This window comes from Lagopus muta, chromosome Z (genome assembly GCF_023343835.1).
Source record: "Lagopus muta isolate bLagMut1 chromosome Z, bLagMut1 primary, whole genome shotgun sequence".
NCBI classification, from domain to species: domain Eukaryota; kingdom Metazoa; phylum Chordata; class Aves; order Galliformes; family Phasianidae; genus Lagopus; species Lagopus muta.
Genome location: NC_064472.1, coordinates 37752182 through 37770585, shown reverse-complemented (window position 1 = coordinate 37770585; position 18404 = coordinate 37752182). Strand labels below are relative to the sequence as shown.

At 35.9% G+C, this 18404-nt stretch overlaps 1 protein-coding gene across 2 annotated transcripts in view; it reads left to right on the top strand.

Annotated features, from left to right (window-relative positions):
- The window catches only part of PRUNE2 (prune homolog 2 with BCH domain), a 137171-nt gene that overhangs the window by 15095 nt on the left and 103672 nt on the right, over positions 1-18404 (top strand). For both annotated transcript variants that reach the window (XM_048931203.1, XM_048931202.1), the window contains exons 2-3: positions 17117-17221; positions 18120-18322. In XM_048931203.1, coding sequence (XP_048787160.1) covers positions 17117-17221; positions 18120-18322 — 308 coding nt within the window. The remainder of the gene's footprint in view (positions 1-17116; positions 17222-18119; positions 18323-18404) is intronic.

The following is an 18404-nucleotide window of genomic DNA, read 5'->3' as shown; positions in this document are numbered from 1 at the left end:
AAGGCCAGAGAGAAATATAACTCAAATGAGACAAATGTGAATTGGAAATAGGTGTCACAGAGATAGGGTTTTCTCCTCCCTCTCCTCTTCATTGGTGGTAACTTTTGCTGCTGCACAGCCTGCGAGAAGAAAGGCTTTCTATTCATTGTGAAGAAGGCCATAAGATTATTTCTAAATTTGGTGGTTTACTCTGTCATCCAACCCCTTATACTAAAGCTTTCTTTTCTCTGTGCTTAGAACACATTGTCTCCACAAGTGCATCTTTTGAAGTGTCCCTGGGGAACAGATTATCAGCAAGTCTGATTTTTATCTAACCTTTAATTATAGAGATTAGTATCAAATCCTTGAATTGCTGTTGCTATCAGTGAGAAGAAAGACATGGAAGAGCTGTGTGATGTATTCTTACTACTAGTTGCAGTCAGTAATGTTAATGTGCACAGTAAGTGAAGTGTGACAATATTCTATCCTAGTCCTCAGTCCTGTATAGAAGCTGTAGCTGGAAACTAGAAGGATGGGAATTGAAATGTGAGAAATTAGTTCTAGTTCTACATAGTTCTGATAATGAAGAGAATCAGAGCAAATATACATAGGACTGACTGTAGATCTTACGTTCTCTTAGGCAAGATGGAAAATAGGACCCCTTGCTGTTTATACACAGCTTCAGTGCAGGATGTTAGTTCTGGAATTACATCTAATTTAAAAGCCTGATAAACTTCTATAGCAGCAGCTCTCACATATTCCTGAATATGAAATAGCATCTGGAGAATATATCATGTCTCACTGGATATAGCCAGTGTATGTACCTGAGTGAGTATGTGCGCTCACCTACTCCTACATGTGAAGTGTCAGAAGCACATACTTCTAGGCATCTTGCATCTGTCATTTGATGAATTTAGTCTTTCCATGGAGTGTACCATAGCATCATCACATAACAAATACGTCAGATTTCTTCACAGTAATCCCTAAAACTATAAAATATGGAAGTATTTTAAAAATAATGGAGATATTTAGGAATTGAAAGTTAAGTCAATTTAAAGTTAAATCAATCCAGATTTTCAAAATCTGGATGTGAGAGCTTGGCTGAAAAATCATTCATACAGTAGAATTCAAATATAGAACAGAGTTGTTTTTTTTTTTTTTTTTTTTACCAAGAACAATAATAAGAAATTAAGTAAAGTTGTTTGCCATATTTCCACTAGCACAGTTTAGTGCTCTGTGGCACAACCAAGAATAGTTTGAAGGAAATAGAACAAGCATAGCAGTTTTCTGGAAAAGTTTTACTAAGATTTATGCTGTTTCTGCAATTTTGATTTTACTGGAGGTTCAGTTTGAGCTGTATTAGGATTAGATCTATGCTGTTTGGGGTCAGTTATACTTATGTTATGCTAAAAAAAGGTACTTTCCTATCTGGGCATGACAGTATTCTTGAAAAATCATTATCATAATGCTGTGCTTACTTTGCACAGGATTTCTGAAATGTCTTATCGTTTTACTTATTCAGTTTTTTCAATCTTTATCTTTCAGAGCGTTTGTATTGAGTCTCTGCTAGTTGATTTTTTGGATACTGACTGTTATATTATTGGTATCACTCAGCAGGATGATTGAAAGAAGTGCTAAGACAATGAATATAACTGTCTTATGTGCTCTGCTGCTTATAAAGTATTCAGACCTCCAAATTTGATTGTCTATTTTTCATTCCCCCCCCCCCCCCCCTCCGGGAGTTATATATTAGGAGATTCAATCACTTCAGTATTTACTACTACATTTTTCTGAATTTTTTTTATACTGAAGTATACCTGATATGAAGATAATTCCATTTATGTGGAGCAGCTTGGTGTGCATTTCATTTAATTAGTACAAAATTTCCCATTATCAGAGGAAGTTTTTCACTCAGAGAGTGGTGACGCATTGGAACAGGTTGCCCAAGGAGGTTATGGATGCCCCATCCCTGGAGGCATTTAAGCTAGACTGGATGTGGCTCTGGGCAGCCTGGTCTGCTGGTTGGTGACCCGCCCACATAACAGAGAAGTTGAAATTAGATGACCTTTGAAGTTGTTTTCAACCCACGCCATTCTATGATTCTGTGATTCTCCTATGTTAAGCACAGCTATTGCTTTGTATGCATGACATGAGATGATTTCACAGACTGCATGTCACTGGAGCAAAGAATGTAGTTTGTCTTGGCAGAGTTAACTTTTGCATGCTGAATGGCCCAAATGCTTCACAATATACAACTTATAACAGGTATTTCATGTCATGCATATGTTAAAGCTTGTATGTTGTTATGTATATACCTTGCATGCTATTTTTAAAGAAATATATATGATTTTACCTTGTATTTTGATGTTATAACAGTAAGATGCAATAATTATTAGCATCTCGTTCAAATTAATATCAATCATTGCACTGTATTTGTAAGGTTGGCTTTAAAATTGCAGAAATGTAGTATTCATATGGCTTCAGCTCATGGATGTGAACCTCCTCTGATCAAGTCAGGAGACCTCTTTCTCAAATTTTTTCTCATACACTGCTCTGCCTGGAATGTATGACTCAAATCATAAAGCCACATGCACTTTGGTCTTTATGTCTTTAAAGGGTTAACTGATCTGCTTAAGCGATCAATACAGTGAAATATCTCAAATATTTTTAAATTTATTCAATGCTTAAATGTTCATTCAAGAGCTGATGTGCTTGTTTTATTCAGAAATGACAACTATATGTTGGTATTTATGCATATGAATTCTGCCTGAAGTTAGATGTACAATGTTCAAATAGAACTGCAGAGATACATGTTGCCATTTTAGCTTATTCTTTCCTCCTTGACTGATCCTCAGAAAAAATACTGTACTTTGCTGCTAAAATAGGAAAGAATTATGACCTATTTCTTTTTAATAGACTTTTCTAATTGCATTAACAGTGAACAGATATCCTTTCAACAGCATAATACACCCATCATGTGCTTCCTGTGTAAGGGAAAAAAAGCCACACGTAGTTATTCCTCCTGTTTCTTCTGTTAAAAATACTTATTTAACATAAAATGCTGTGTAATGGTATTCCAATCTGTGGAGACTTAGGCAATTAGCTAAGCAGAACTCACGAGCTAAAGAAATAGCAGACTGGGAACAGAGAGTGATGACCTTACAATGTACTATCATGAAATCATCATCAGTTTCTAATTTAAAGTGTTCCTGTTCTGACAAGCGCTTAACTGGATACTAGTCAATATCTGTAAGGGTTATATATATATATGTATTTATTTATTTAAAAAAAAAATATATATATTTATAAAATATATATTTATAGATATATATTTCTAAAAAATAGCTTGAATCTCTAGGCTAGCCACACAGGAATTACTGATATATACCAAATGTCCATTGGATGGAGTATGGTGTGTTGCTGATCACTGAGGTATGCTATACTGTATTTTTGGGCAAAATGTAAGTGCTCTATCAGCACTTGTGCACTCTGCAAGTAGGAAATAGGAGTCTGGCTGTTATCTTCTGTATCAGATAGTTTGGCTTCAGTAGGTACTTTTTATATACCGAGGGCTATTTTTGTTTGTTTGTTTACTTTCAAATGTGTTTATTTATTTATGTACATTTAAGGACTTCTTTCTTTGTAAGAAGTGACCTAGGAGAGTTGTTATGATCTCTAATTTTTACCTTCAGAATTGCTTAGAAAGTTTATAGCTCTGTAATTTGGTGGAAGGAAGGTATCAGCCTGAGAGGAAGCAGACTGTTCTTTGATAGCTTACATTTCTCTCCTCACCTTTGGACCTTTTGTTCTTAACAACAGCAAAAAGAGAAATCAATGGATGCAGCTTTTTCTAACTGCAAGCCAAGAGCTCAAGGGTTCAGAAAAATCAAACTCCCTGTGTGGGGAAGGCTGCAGTTATTTGCGTTCCCCATAAATTAAAACTAAATCATACTTTGTTAAATGAAAAAATAGAGAATACTGTTCATTACACAGAAACTGTCAATTAAAGGTTAAAGTTGAAATATTAATGTAATTTATTCTGTTTGCTGTAGTCATTGTCTTACCAAAATAATGGTTGTGTTTTGAATTAGCTAGGGCTGCAGTTTCAGAGGGATGGCAGATTTTTTGTAACGCTTTTAACAGAGAGGATTCTTTGTGTATTCAGCAAAGCTATCACTGAAGAGGTAGTAGGAGGTAGGATGTCTTGTTTAAGTCATTAATATATCTTCATATGTGAATTTTTCCACTTATTTCTATTACTTCTTCTTCTTAATAAAATTTTGAAGTAACTTGTTGTGAAAACATTGATTGGGATGGATGAAACTGAACTAAACTGTAAACAAAATAAATCTCTCATAGGATGGGTTCCTTGTTCTCATTTTTATTCTTACCCAAACTTTTAAACAGAAATTAATAGTATGATATATCTTTAAATAAATTGTTGATTCCTTTGTAATACAGACAGTGCTTCAATTTACTTTTAAAGTAAAATTTAAATGATTTTGTCTATAATTTTTCATAGTTTTAAAGCAATAGTTCATGTGCTTACTGTGAAGTTAGTATTTAGTACTGAGTGCTCTCTGTTTCTATAAAGAGAGCATTTCTATTCTTCTCTATGCTACCTACCACTTATGAGATAAAACTGAACTTCTGTGCCATACAAAGTGTGTCTTGAGTCAACAGAATAAGTAGTGAAGCTTGCACTTCTGTTTGGATAGTGCATGGAGTCAGTAGCTACAGTGACAATCTGGCTATTACTCTACGAGAGAAAAGTTGTTTATTATATAGCAGCTCTCCACAGGCCTTGGCTGTGCTGGATGATGATTAGTAAAATTAATATAATTTGTTCCTTCGGTTTTGCACCAATTTTCTGTCTGCTAAGGCACACATGTGCTCTAACAGGACAAAATGACGCGAAATGGAGCTACAGTTTAGAGCTGAATCATCGTCACCATAAATATTACAAAGTGTCACCGGCACTGTGCAAAAGTAGTAATGATTCTCACTTAAAAATATAGAGATTACATATCTTATTTTTATTTTTGAATCTTTTCAGTGGAAACTGTGATGCTCTGTGAGACTTTGGAACTATGGTACTGCTGGACTCTGCAGTACAAGAGAGAACAGAAAACACTAAGTTGATCTTATTCCACCCTGTAGATCTTTCCAAGCTTGTCCCAAGCCTGAATGGTAAATCATAATTTCACCTCCCCACTTTTTATTTCTTCCAGAGGAAAGTTTTCAAAGCAATTGATAGTTATTTCTTCCATTTCTACTGTTTTTTTTTGTTTGTTTGTTTTTTTGTTTTTTTTTTGTTTTGTTTTTTTTCCCTCTATTCTTAATTGCACATCTAATCATTCATATATAGAATGATTAGAGACAGTAGTTCACTTAATATGCTACCTCTTGGTAGAAAAATTTTTAAGAGATAACACACGCTTAACTCTTTTTTTTTCCTGAAACTTAGTAGTATATTAAATTTCCCTGAGATCCACTTCACTTCAGTTTTCTTTTTCTCATTGAATGTTAGTGTTACATATCTTCAAATAAAACTGAGGTAAATTTTTTTTTTACAGGAGTGTATTTTGTATCTTCTGTCTCATTAGCACTAAAACTAACATCAGCAGAGCAAAAATGAAGATTTTAGATTGCTACTGTTTATTGCCTTTCAGCACACTTTAATTAAAGTGGCGTTTGTTTGCCTATAATATCACCATTCCCTAATCAATGTACTGAGCAAGCACCATGGTGACAAGATAAGTTGCTTTGTTTTGTTCCATATGTCTGTGTTCCAATTTTTCCATAGTTTTAATTGGTTCCCTGCAGAATAACATTTACAAGCATATGGTATGGAAAATGCTGACTGCATTTGTTATCATATATTTTAGTGCATTGGTGGCACTAGATCACTAAGCCTTTAAATGTGATTATGAGGTTATTTAGTGCATTCAATATTGTGCTTACAACACAGCAAAAATCTGCAGTGAGCTAAATGATATCAAAGAAATATGTTTGAATTTCTTCTCAGTGCTTCAAGGATTGATGGGGAAGTCTGATTCAGACTAAGAACAATTTGAAAAGGTTTGTGGGGGGTGCTTGTCATCACAAGAGGAATGTGCATAGGAATGTGGAATGCATAGAAGACAAAATACAGGATATGTCAAATGTTATTGACTTCCGAAGTAGTGCATTTGCCAGTGAAATGACAAAACAAAGTGCAGAATCTACCCTTGAATCTCATGTCAGCATGAGTGAAGGTCTGAGACCAACCATATTAATGTGGGTGTTGGTTTATGACTGAATCTGTTTTCTTGTTGAGAAAAAATCTGCCAGTTTGGTTTCAGCCTTCTCTAAGAAGTGCTCAGTGGGTCATAGTACATATTAATTATATGTCTGCATTTTGTGAGTGGATTGGCAAGTCAGACACAGCCCAGTCGGAGAAAGAGGAAAACCCACATCACAAAGACCAGGAAGATTTAAAATGTATGGATGAATCCGCTGCATATGGTTACAAAAGGTTCCGTATTCCTTCTGCCCCAAGCCTGAACCCAGCATAACTTATCTCTATCTAGAATTCTAAATACATTCTAAATTTTTCCTGTTTTTGTCTCATTTATGTGCAGTGGATGAACCTATATTCTAAGATTATTAGTGACTAGTCATATGCTGAAAAGTATATTACAGAAGTAATACAGCAATGTGATTATATGTTTTGTGTTGTTCGTATAGAGTACATCTGTGGATCTGAACACGAGTGCTATGGTGAGGATTGTATGAGGATCTGTATTGTATAGCTATAACCAGTTGTATGAATAAAAAAGGCAGTGTCTTATAAGAACATGGCACATGCTTCTCTTACAGAAACATCTCAATGTAAAGAATAGATTATTTTGTAAAATCAAGTAATAGTTTTATTATTCTTAGTGCACTTCACTAGTAAGTACAATGTTACAAAATAATTTTAATCTGTGCTCAATTTCTGCAACACAACAACCTCAGAAAACATGCTTAAACTCAAGCTTGTTATAAGAATAGAATCCCTTCATGGAAAAAGAGACTAGCACTGATAAGAGGGGGCTTTTGGAAAAATTATTTTGGGAATAGTGTTTGCAGCATGAAGGACAGTAGAGAGATACCATTAAGTGATTTTTCAGTGTGGAAAAAGATTTAGCAACTAAAATGCTATGAACGTAGAAATGACAACAACAACAAAAATGCTCCCACCAAGACAGGAACCAAGAACAGTAACAACAAAAACAATTAAAAACCTTATTTCTGAGGCAGTCTTATTTGAGAGCAGAGAAAAAATCAAGGCATTTTAAAATTATGATACTTTGTAAATCTGAACAGAAAAGGCAAAGCTGAATGTGACTTTGGCCTCCTGATCATCTTTTCCAGCTATAACTTTCCCTTTCAACTGAAGATAGGGCAGAGAGATAGTGACTATGATTTTGTTGTTTATATGTCTTAAATCACTTAAAATGTAGCTTATGAGCTCAAGAGAAGACAAAAATGTGCACAGCAGACCTAAAGCAAAAAGAAAATGTGGAAATGTAACTGTATTACTTTTGTGTTAAGTGCAGTACGGTCTCAAATATCCACAGTGCATTAATGAATTCTTAGAAGAAACGCTGAGTTCATAAGGTATTAAAAAAATAAAAAAGTACAGAACAGAGTAAAAACTATGTATTATATATAAACAAATAATTCAGTCTCATTATATGATCACGTATGCAACAAGGCTGTTGGCTCACTTCAGGCTGTGCTCTCTCTTCAATTTGCTACCTATCACCTCAAGCTTATTCTAAGTAAGACACATGAAGCTCAGCTCTAAAGGTTCAGTACATTTTTTTCAGTTGGAAGATTGCTTCCTACAACTGAGAACAATTTAAGATTCTTGGACACCCTGAGATCAAATGTTAAGTCCATGACAGAGGCAGATAAATGAACTATGTTACCTGAGTTTGAATCCACTTGACTTCTCTGAAAAAAAAAGAAAGATAAAAACCATCACTACTTTTTTTTTTTTTTTCTCTCTCAGTCTTTCTTTGTTTTCTACAGTTTATTCAAATTCTGCAATGTATGCTGTAGGGAATTATTCATATCAATCACCTCTTGGCATTAACATGACCTGCTCTTCTACCTTCTACTTTTACCTCATTTGTTTTTTGGTATCTCAGGGAACACTTCTACTTGGTAAGGGCAATCTGTAAGTAGATGAGTGCTTTCAACTGCTATGAGTGGACATATAATCTATTCTCACCTCTGCATGTTCAGTTGGAAAGGAGAGGGAAAAAGAGCCATGTAACTTGACCTGAAAATTCAAAGGTGTGCTGTTACTGACTTTAGAAACCAAAGACAATCTGGAATATGAATAGCACTTGTTCTTTGCAAGTCTGAATTGCTATATGATGTACTGCTAATGTGCAGGTGTTAGTTGAGAACACCTTCATGTGGAGAACACAACTCATTTGTTGTTCAAATTAGCGTGGCATAAAACAAAAAGAACAACTTTGATTTTCTACTTTAGTAATCTCTTTGATAGGGAATGTTATTGACTGGCTGTTGAAGTACTGCTGATTCAGGTTTAAATAACCTTCTGCTGTGAATATTTTCCTTTTTCAGCCATACTGGAGTATATCCTGTTTTGACTGGCAGAAAAGGCAATATGATCTTATTGAGCCTAAGGTTATTTGAATAAGTTTCTCCCCTCCTCAACTTATCTTATTATAAAAACATAGTTTTCTTTAATTCCCTAAGGTAAAGTATATTAAAAATGTCTAGGTTAAAGGGAGTTTTTTCTTGAAGTAAAACTGGGGTCAAAACACACGGTGTAAAAGTTAGGTTTCCAAAATGTGGGCAAACATGGGTGGGCAAGTGTATCCCAAAAATAATCCATTTTGAAAGTCAGATATAATTGAGTACTACTGACATTTGTGATGCACTGCAAGTGTTGTCTCCAAAGCTGTCCCTCAATGTAAAAATTTGAAGAAGCAAGGGAGTGTGGACATGTAAAACTTTAGTATGATGCAAAATCAGAGTCAAAACAATTGATGGAACAAATGTAACCTCTAAAGGAGACGATAATTTTGATATTTTTAGTTATGTGATGCTTCTTTTGATATTTAAATAGCATCTGTGCATTGTATGTTTTCTCCAATTCTTCCTTTTTTTTTTTTTTTTTTTTTTTTCTTCTTCCCCAAAATGGCACTAAGTATCATTATTCATATTTATTTTCACAATGATAGCAAATTTTCACAGAATTAGGAGAAGCTGTTCCCTTTATGGTACAGAGCCCTTGCAAGGAGATTTTGACAAATTCAGAGGGCTGTATAATCACCTACCATATGAAATTTAACAACAGCGAACGCCCAATTCTGTACCTGGGATGGTGCAGCTTTGGATGTATGTACTGAGTGGGGAAAAAGAGGCTGGAGAGCAGCCCTGTGGAATGGGGATCTGGGAGCTGTGGTGACAGCAAGAGGAACATGAGCCGGCAGTGTGCCCTGGCAGCCCAAAGGGCAACCGTACCTGGGGTGCAGCAGGCCCTGCACTGCCAGCGGGCGAGGGGAGGGGCTGTCTGCTCTGCTCTGTGCTGTGCAGCCTCACCTACAGCACTGGGTGCAGCACCGGGCTTCACGATGTAAGAGGAACATAAAACCATTAGAGAGCATTAAAGGACTGCTACAAAGATAATGCAGGGTCTGGAGAAAAGGTGTGTGAGGATCAGCCGAGGTCCCTGGGTGCGTTCAGCCCATAGCAGGGCAGGCTGAGTGGAGGCCTGATGGCGGCTGCAGCTCCTCACAGGGAGCGGAGGGGCAGCGCTGAGCTCTGCTCTGTGTGACAGCGGCAGGGCCGAGGGAACAGCATGGAGCTGTGTGAGGTGAGGGCAGCTGGGGGTTGGGATAGGTTCTTTGCTTCAAGGCGGTGGGCATGGAACGGGCTGCCCATGGGAATCACGACCTGACAGTTCAGGAAGCATTTGGACAATGCTGTCAAACACAGAGTTTGATTTTTCATTGTTCCTGTGTGGAGCCAGGGGTTGGACTCAGTGATGCTGGTGGATCCCTTCCACCTTGGGATGTTATATGATTTTATGATGTGAATGCCTGTATGTGGTAAATAAATTAGCAGATATTTCAAAACAGAGCAGACTTCCATGCGGACATACTCTGTAAAATCAATTCAAAATGAGAAGATGTTAGAAATTTTTCATTGGTAGGAATTATTTCTTTTACAGTCCGAAGTTTGTTTATCTGCAGAATGCCAAATCAGAGCTTGTTGGTAATGCAGCAGTATTGAATCTGAATTCTCAGCAGCAATACGCCTGTTCCACTTCTTGATTAAAAATGACTGGAAAAGAAAGCTCCTGGAATGATCTAGGATGAGAATTTCCTTTCTCAGCAAGCATGCTGAGTAGTTAGCCTACCCTCATGTCTGTTATAAATTTTCAAGGATTTAGCATGCTGCAGTGGAAGAGTTTAATTCTAGGAAACAGCATTTTTTTATTCTTTATTTTTAAATAAAAGTCTTTCTTCAAAGCTCTCAACTCTTAAATATAGCTTTTAAAGTATTAACTTTAAAGTCCAGTAATGCTTGGTTATGTTCAAGTTATGCGTTTGGTGCAGTCACCATAAGAGAAACAAATGCAGGTAAAACCTGGTGAAATATATATATATCAACTAGGCTCCAGCTAAGTTGCAGATGCACGACAGCTAAGGTCTGAGACCTTTTGCTTGTCTCTGTCATAGGTTAATAATTGTTTTTCATCATCTTTTACAGATCTTATTCCATATGAATATTTAGTACAAAATTCAGAAAAACAGCAATATTTTATGCCTGTCCATTCTTTCCTGAGAGTTACTTTGAATTTTTAAGGCACTTTCACTTATTTCTGTAAGTCAGTATCTGCCCCACAAAAGCAGAAAGTCTGGATCTAGACAACTGCCCTTTTATTATATCATATTATATTCTGCCAATGGCATTGATGTTTCTTGTAAAAGCTATTTTGTTTAATACAGATCAAGCAAATAGAGATCAAGATATGGCACACTTGAAATTTTCTCTTTTAAAATATATTCCCTTGGGAAGAATCAGTTATATAACTACATTTTTATAACCATTACAGTAAGGGACAATATATATTGTATACTGTATATGATAAATGTAATGTTCTGTCCTCAAAATAAGACAAAACAGAATACTTAGTGGGATGACTTTTTTCAGGTCAGTATAAAGCTTTCTAGTGAAGAGACTTATGAAATATTAAAGTAAGTCGAACTAGGCATAAAATATTAAATTAATTTTGCCTTGGCTACAAACCATTTGTTTGACAACAGAGAAGGATAATAACTTAAAAACCCTCAGACTGATGGAGGTATAACAGTGGCTGATATTATGAGGCAAATGTAGTATATACTCTGAAATGACTGGAAAAATTGTAGATCTGGGTAGGAGGCTCAATCTCAAAGGTACAGAATGGTACAAAAATCCTCTTGTCTGAATAAAAGTCTCCAAATCTCTGTTAAGTATTGCTACAGATTACCAGGCTTTTTCTCATGTGTCTGCATGAAAACTGAGCACATTTGCTTAACAGTGATTTTAATGCTTCAGCTACAAGCTTGGAGCAGCTTTCAGAGTTGTGTCTGGCACTGTATTAGCATGTGGCTGTGCAGCTTCTTCTTTATTAATATGCTTCTGTTGAGCTTCTTTCTTGAAAGAAATACTATCCTTGACAAGTACTGCACCATCAGCCTGTGCAGCAAAATGCAGTGATCTCATTGCAGGTGAAGGATAGAAGATCCAGTGAGACTTGAAGCAAAAAGAAAATAGTTGTCAGAAAGCAAAACTATGTGTGATTGGGTGCATGTGTGTGTATGAACAGGAGGGGAAATAAGCATTTTTTTTTTTTTTACTTGACCAAGCAGAGGTTCCTGCTTTATATATATACCAGAAAAAATGTTCAGGATTTCTTATCATTCAAGATCATTTCACCTTCTATTTTAACAGAAGAAAAAAGGAAAAGAATGTTTTCTTTGACTGAGTTAGTATAATTTGATGAATCACTGTATCAATATATCCTAGCTGAAGCTTTTGCAAACCAGTATATGCAATACTTTTGAATGAGTCAGCTGTTTGATGCAGCTAAGGCCCAACAAAATATGTTTTTCACCACAGAAGTATCTAAATGCTTATAAATCAGATTTTGTGAGCATTGATTGAGTATTGATCTGTACAGGTCTGATCGGGACTGAGTTATCCTGACTGATGCCCTCTGAGAATGGCATGTTATTTCCTTAATTCATTTTATCTCAGACATTGAGTGTTTATGCACTTTACAGTTTACAATTAATCAAGCTGAACAAAAACCCGTCAACAGTAAGAGAGATTGATGGTGTCCTTTATTGCTTAATCTATGAGTTCTGGTTTCATCATCATCAACCTTTAAAATGTTTGGCTTCTTAGACTGAGAAGTCACAGATCCTCTGAAAGTTAGCTGTGGTTCCTGCAGGAGTTAATAACTTCTTACAGTCCTGCTGCAGCTCAACATCACAGAGTTCGTGAATGTCAAACTTCTCCTGCCTCACTCTGGGCTTCTCTGCTGAGACCTTTGCTTGGCAGGATAGATCAGAAGTTTTGCAGTCAAAGATGAGGAAGCCTCACATCCATGTGCCTGTGTTAGTAGTTACTTGATGAGCAATAGAATATGCAAACTAGTTTGGTCTGACAGAAGAGAAAGCAGTCTTTGAAGCTCGTAGAGTGCTTTACCATTACTTTTACGGAGAATATATTTTCTGGAAGGTTATTAATTATATGTTGTGCTAGGATATTAAAAAGTGATTCAGGGAGTTGCATGTGGAGAGAGGAAATGATGGTGAAGTTAAATATCTTGGACTTGTGGGAGGAGGAGGAGAATAAAATTATGCTTAGGGAAAAGAAGAGCAGAGATCAGAAAAGGCAATATGTCTCAGGGAAGAATTGTTTTATGTAGTATTCTGTTTATATTATTTTAGGTAATTTCATATTTAAGCCCAGAGAGATGGAAAAAAATATTGTTTTGAGTTACGCTGACCTTATTTTAATCAATATGAAAACAGTTTTCTAGCAATGTCTTCGATTATTTCTTACAGCCTGAGTTCTATCAGTACCTTCCTTTATGCTAGTTTTAATGTCTTTAGAAATTGTAGTAAGCAGTGTTATGGCAAGACCTGGTTGTTCTGATAATTTGTTTCACTCATGGATGATGGTGCCTTTTTGCCAGTAATGACAAGCTGAGGATGGTCTTGCTGTGAATACTGACATTTACAACTTCTAAGATGCTGAAATCAGATTAAGGTTTTAAAAAGTTGTTTCCATTGACCTATGTGCAGAAGTGATGGAAAGCACCCAATTGTGCTGACTTACTTACAGTTTGGCAGAGCTGGTCTTTTACCTAATGCACAGATCTGAAGCTATCTCTCCAACACATGCTAAAACAGTATTAATTCTGCTCAAGCATAACACCAGTCATCACTTGGCTTTTGATAAAGTATCTGTGCTATTGGTACAAAAGTGTTTCTTATGTTAAAATAGAATGGTGAAAATTCTGTCTAGCTGTTCGAGTAATTTCACCGAATATGAAAATATCACCTGTGATTCTGGCATTGGATGAATACCAATTTCAAGTAGTAAAGACATTTGGAGTTGTCCGTGTGAATAGATTGTACGAGTGTGATTTTTATCTATCACTGAATTATTTTAGTGGCAGTCACTGGAGAATGAGAAGGTAAGTAATTGTGTATTAATGTGCTGACAGGGATTAGGGAAGACATGCACCTGTCTGTATGCTTCCCCATGGATGTCCTTCGCCCTTGCATGTGTTGTGTTTTGCTCTGAGACTTCTCTTGCCTATTACCCAGTGGAATAACAGGACAGTAAACCAACCATATCCAAAGAAAACCATCATCTTTGCAATAGTAGCATTGCTTTAAAGCATGAAAAAGAGAAAGTATCTAGAAATAAAATTCTGTTAAGTAAATATAGATATATAAATGTATGTAAATATTATCAGTAATGTGGGATAGTTTAAGAAATAGAGAAAGGATTTTTCTTCTCTATTTAGTTTAAAACAACTTACAAACTTAGTTTTGTATTTTACTGTTAACAGAATAACTGTTCTATTCTATTAGAAAAATCTTATTGTGAAAGAAGCCCAGAGAAACAGAAACTAAAAAAAACTTTGCCAAGTGCCACAAATGAGAGATTGGAGTGTGAAGTATGGTAGCTTTGTGCAAATGAACAGCTTCTTACTTACAGAGGTACTGTCATTAAAAGAACTGACTGTCACGCATGAAGTAAAAATGTATCCTCTCTGGAGCGGCCTGGGAAAGGCTGTGTGCAACAGGACACCTTCAGAAAATTGTTTTCTGTTCCCTTTTCTTTGAGAAAACGTTGGAAGTAGCCTCTCAGTTGCCTCTACTGCATAGCTGAGTGCTGTAGGCAGAAATTCTCTAGAAGAAGCCAGCTGTGATTCAGAAATGAAGTATGTTAGCAACCTTAACAGAAAAATACACCCTCTTGCTGTGTATCTTTGTGCTGCTGTAACAAAAGAACCCAGCCATTAAGCTCTATCTCAGATTTGTTATTAAGCTCTTGAGGACAAATTGAGGAAATGCCAGTACTTCCACAGTCTTTTCTCATTTGTTTGTGTTGATGAAATATCTGTGTGGTAGGATTCAAAAATAAAAAAATCAGTTAGTGGGTAGCTAGTTGACCTCTTTGGATACTGAAGAAGAGATGGTCTCCTGAGATTTATTGCCCTACTGTATTCTCTTTGTAATTTACTCTTTAGAGTAGTGCTTTTCTTATTTCTTCGAAAGTGTAGGGTTCATACATTTTTGGTCTGGGAATTCCTTAATTTTGTTGTAACTATTTTGTCCCCATTCTGAACTCTAAGAGTTAGGAGAAAAGATGTGATAGCTCACACAACTGAGTGAAATATGCTTTTTAAAATATACATATATATATATGTATATATTTAATGTGAGAGCTTCTTGATGCAATTTTGAAGACGAAGTGATTCTTCTGTCTTAGTTGGTACTCCTCACACAATTTCTACTGATTTGAAGACTGCAGTGTAGCTCTACAACAAAGTAGTTGTGAACATTGGGGTTGTACAAATAAGTGTGAAGATTGTGTGTGCTACAAAGCAAATTCATAAGATGGGGGGAGGGGAATCAACTCTTTGAAAGGGTTGATATGTGTAGGACGAGGGGAAATGGTTTTAAGTTGAGGGAGGGAAGATTTAGGTTGGACATCAGGGGGAAATTCTTTACCCAGAGAGTGGTGAGGTTCTGGAACAGGCTGACCAAGGAGGTTGTGGATGCCCCGTCCTTGGAGGTGTTCAAGGCCAGGTTGTGTGGGGCCCTGGGCAGCCTAGTTTAGCATTAAATGTGGAGGTTGGTGGCCCTGCATGTGGCAGGGGATTGGAGATTCATGATCCTTGAGGTTCCTTCCAACCCTGGCCATTCTGTGATTCTGTGATTCTGTGACCAAAAATTTCTAATTACCATTTTCTTTGGAAAAAAATATAGTTGATGAATGGGTCTGACACTCATCACCGGAACTCAGCTTTCTGTTGAATATCCCCGCTAGTTCTATGTGAGATAGCGTTTCATGCAGTATGAGGAAAAGGAAGCAAGTAGTTTATAGATAGAGGATATGTACATACAGAATGATATCATATAAGTTGTTTTTTTTTATATTGTTTGCACTTAGAGATGAGTGACTCTGTAGTTTGAATAATCAATTTCTCAGTACACTCAGTTTCCTACTTTGTCTATGTAGTGTTGTTTGCTATGCAGTTTTGAAGAGCCTGGAGAAAAAAGATTTGTAGACCCTGAATAAAAAAAAAAGCAAAGTATGAACCGTGAACTTTTTTCATTCTTCATTAATTAGTCAAAAATGTGTGCTGACAAGAATCATATAGCAAAAAAGACCGTATTAAAAGAAGAAAAGAAAAAAGTAGAAGTAAAGAGGGTTTACTGCTGATGAAGACATACTGTTTAAATGAGCATATCTGTTCCATTTTCTGTACACTTAAGAAAGTTATCTCTCTTAAATAGTTAAAATTTTCCCACTGCTAAGGAAGTAGAGAGTAGTTGTCCTCGTTTAAATACCCAGAGATATCTTCATGGCTGCGTTCCATATAATGGAAAGAGAACAGTTTCTTCCTTAGATTTATACAGAAGAAAGACTAGACACAGAGAAAAATAAATTAGTTTTAACATACTGCATAGCTATAATTATTGAGAATAGTATACTAATTATATCTTTCTGTGGAAAGATTAAATTTAACTTGATAGTGAAAAATTCTAATTCAAAATAACAAAAAGTACATCCACCTTTACACCACGAGAGCAACATGTTTGATTTCATGTATTTGTTTCTGAGCTGTTTATCTTAGTGTCAGTCAGATAGATTTCTCAAATTATGAAGTGTAACTCATTAAAACAACAACAACAAAAAAAGTGGAATGTTTCCATGGAGCTAGCCTAGCTTTAATAATGTACTCAAGGGAAAGAACATCATCTTATGTTTTTATGTGTGTGTGTGTGTTGTTATAAAGAAGACACTCTGTAATATTTTCCTATCATGCAGTTGGTCTGTCCTTTCTTTTCCCAGGGTTTGGAAGGCTATAATTTGATCAAATGGAGAGCAGACTCCCTGTTGACAGTGAGGAAAGCTCAAACTTGTCGGTACTTCAGTCAGTGTTTCCAGCTTCTGAAGAGCTGGATGAAGGGTTGTTACTTTGTCTATTTACTGATTTCAGCCAAAGAAAGAAAAGTAGAACTATGTGTGTATAATTTTCTATGTGTATTTCCAAACTCTTTGTGATTGCTTTTCTTATGAGATCTGTTTTTGAGGTCTTTTTCCATATATACATGAAACTGCTTGTATGTTGCTTTGCTGCTACTCCTTGCATTCTGAACTGCATCTTTTATGCAACCCAAATTTCTTTGAACAAACTGTGAAAAAAAGGTGTTGTAGCTAAGGACAGTACCTGGATATTTAGAGTGTCTTCTGAAGATTCTTGGTGACTGGAATTTGTTTTTGTTTTCATTGTCACTCATGACAGTTGTCTTCTAATGTGTTACAGAGCCGGAGCAAACATCTGGAGAAAGTACATGTTGTTCTTGGAAGTAAATCCTGTGATTTGGACTCTCTTATTTCTGCTGTGGCCTATGCCTACTTTCTAGACAAGGTAATGAAAAAAAAACAAGAGAAAGTTTTTTTTTTACTACAAGTTATTACTGACATCTTGCTGTTAAGTCAGTTAAGACATCCCATAAAAACCTCTGTTTTAGAAGTGATTGCATAAACAAACCTGCAGTATAAATTAGGGATCTTTAAGTGATTGCTTTACTTAAGTCGTTGATTCATACGATCCTGGATGGATCATACCTCTCTTTTAGTTTTTGTTTCAGAGATTGCAATTGGAGGTCCATTCCGCTTGTGATCCTGTTGTGCTTAGTGTTGTCTATGCATACTATAAAAGAAATATCATGACCTAAAGAATTTGATGTCTTAACAATTGTATTCAAAGAAGATTGTCCACTTTTTGTAATAAGCTTCAGATGAATGGAATGACTTCTGTGCTCTACAGAAGTGGATGTTATTTTGCTGACTTCCATACAATCAGGAGTTTATTTAGATGGCAAAATAATTAGTCTAAATGTAAATATTTCTGGCTCTTCATCCCAATCCAGTGTCAGAAATGCAAAATTAGTCAAGTTTGGGAGGCAGAGTTTGACTAAGACTATCAGGGCTTTTTAAAGAGGGTTTCCATGAATTAAAATATTGTCTATTTGCATCTACAGAATTTTGAAGAAAGCATCATATTTTCCTGAAAAACTTAATTAAGATTTTCAGAAGTTAATAGATCATTTTTTCTTCTTCCTCATTTTGCAACAATTCTGCACGAGGAGCACACAGACAGAAACAAATAAAAAGAGCAGAAACTGGTTCATAAAGAATGAAGTAAAAGGGCAAAAATTTGACAGAAAATCCAAACTTTCTAATTGCTCAGTCTGGTAAAATATGCCTAATATAAATCAAGCCTTATTTCTTGCAACTCTCATAATTACGCATGTGCATTACAGGTCAGTCCTCCTGATGTTCTTTGCCTACCAGTCCTAAACATACCAAGAAGAGACTTCAGCTTCTTCACAGAAACAAGGTTTATATTGGAGGAGCTGAATATCCCGGAGTCATTCCATATCTTCCGAGATGAAATCAATTTACATCAGCTGAATGCTGAAGGGAAGTTGTCTTTAACGCTTACAAACAGCCACATGCTGACAAGGTATTGCATCTTTTATATAAGAAAATGGCTTACAGGTTTGACCTATTTTAAAAATCGTATTTTATGTTTTTTCTGAATTCAG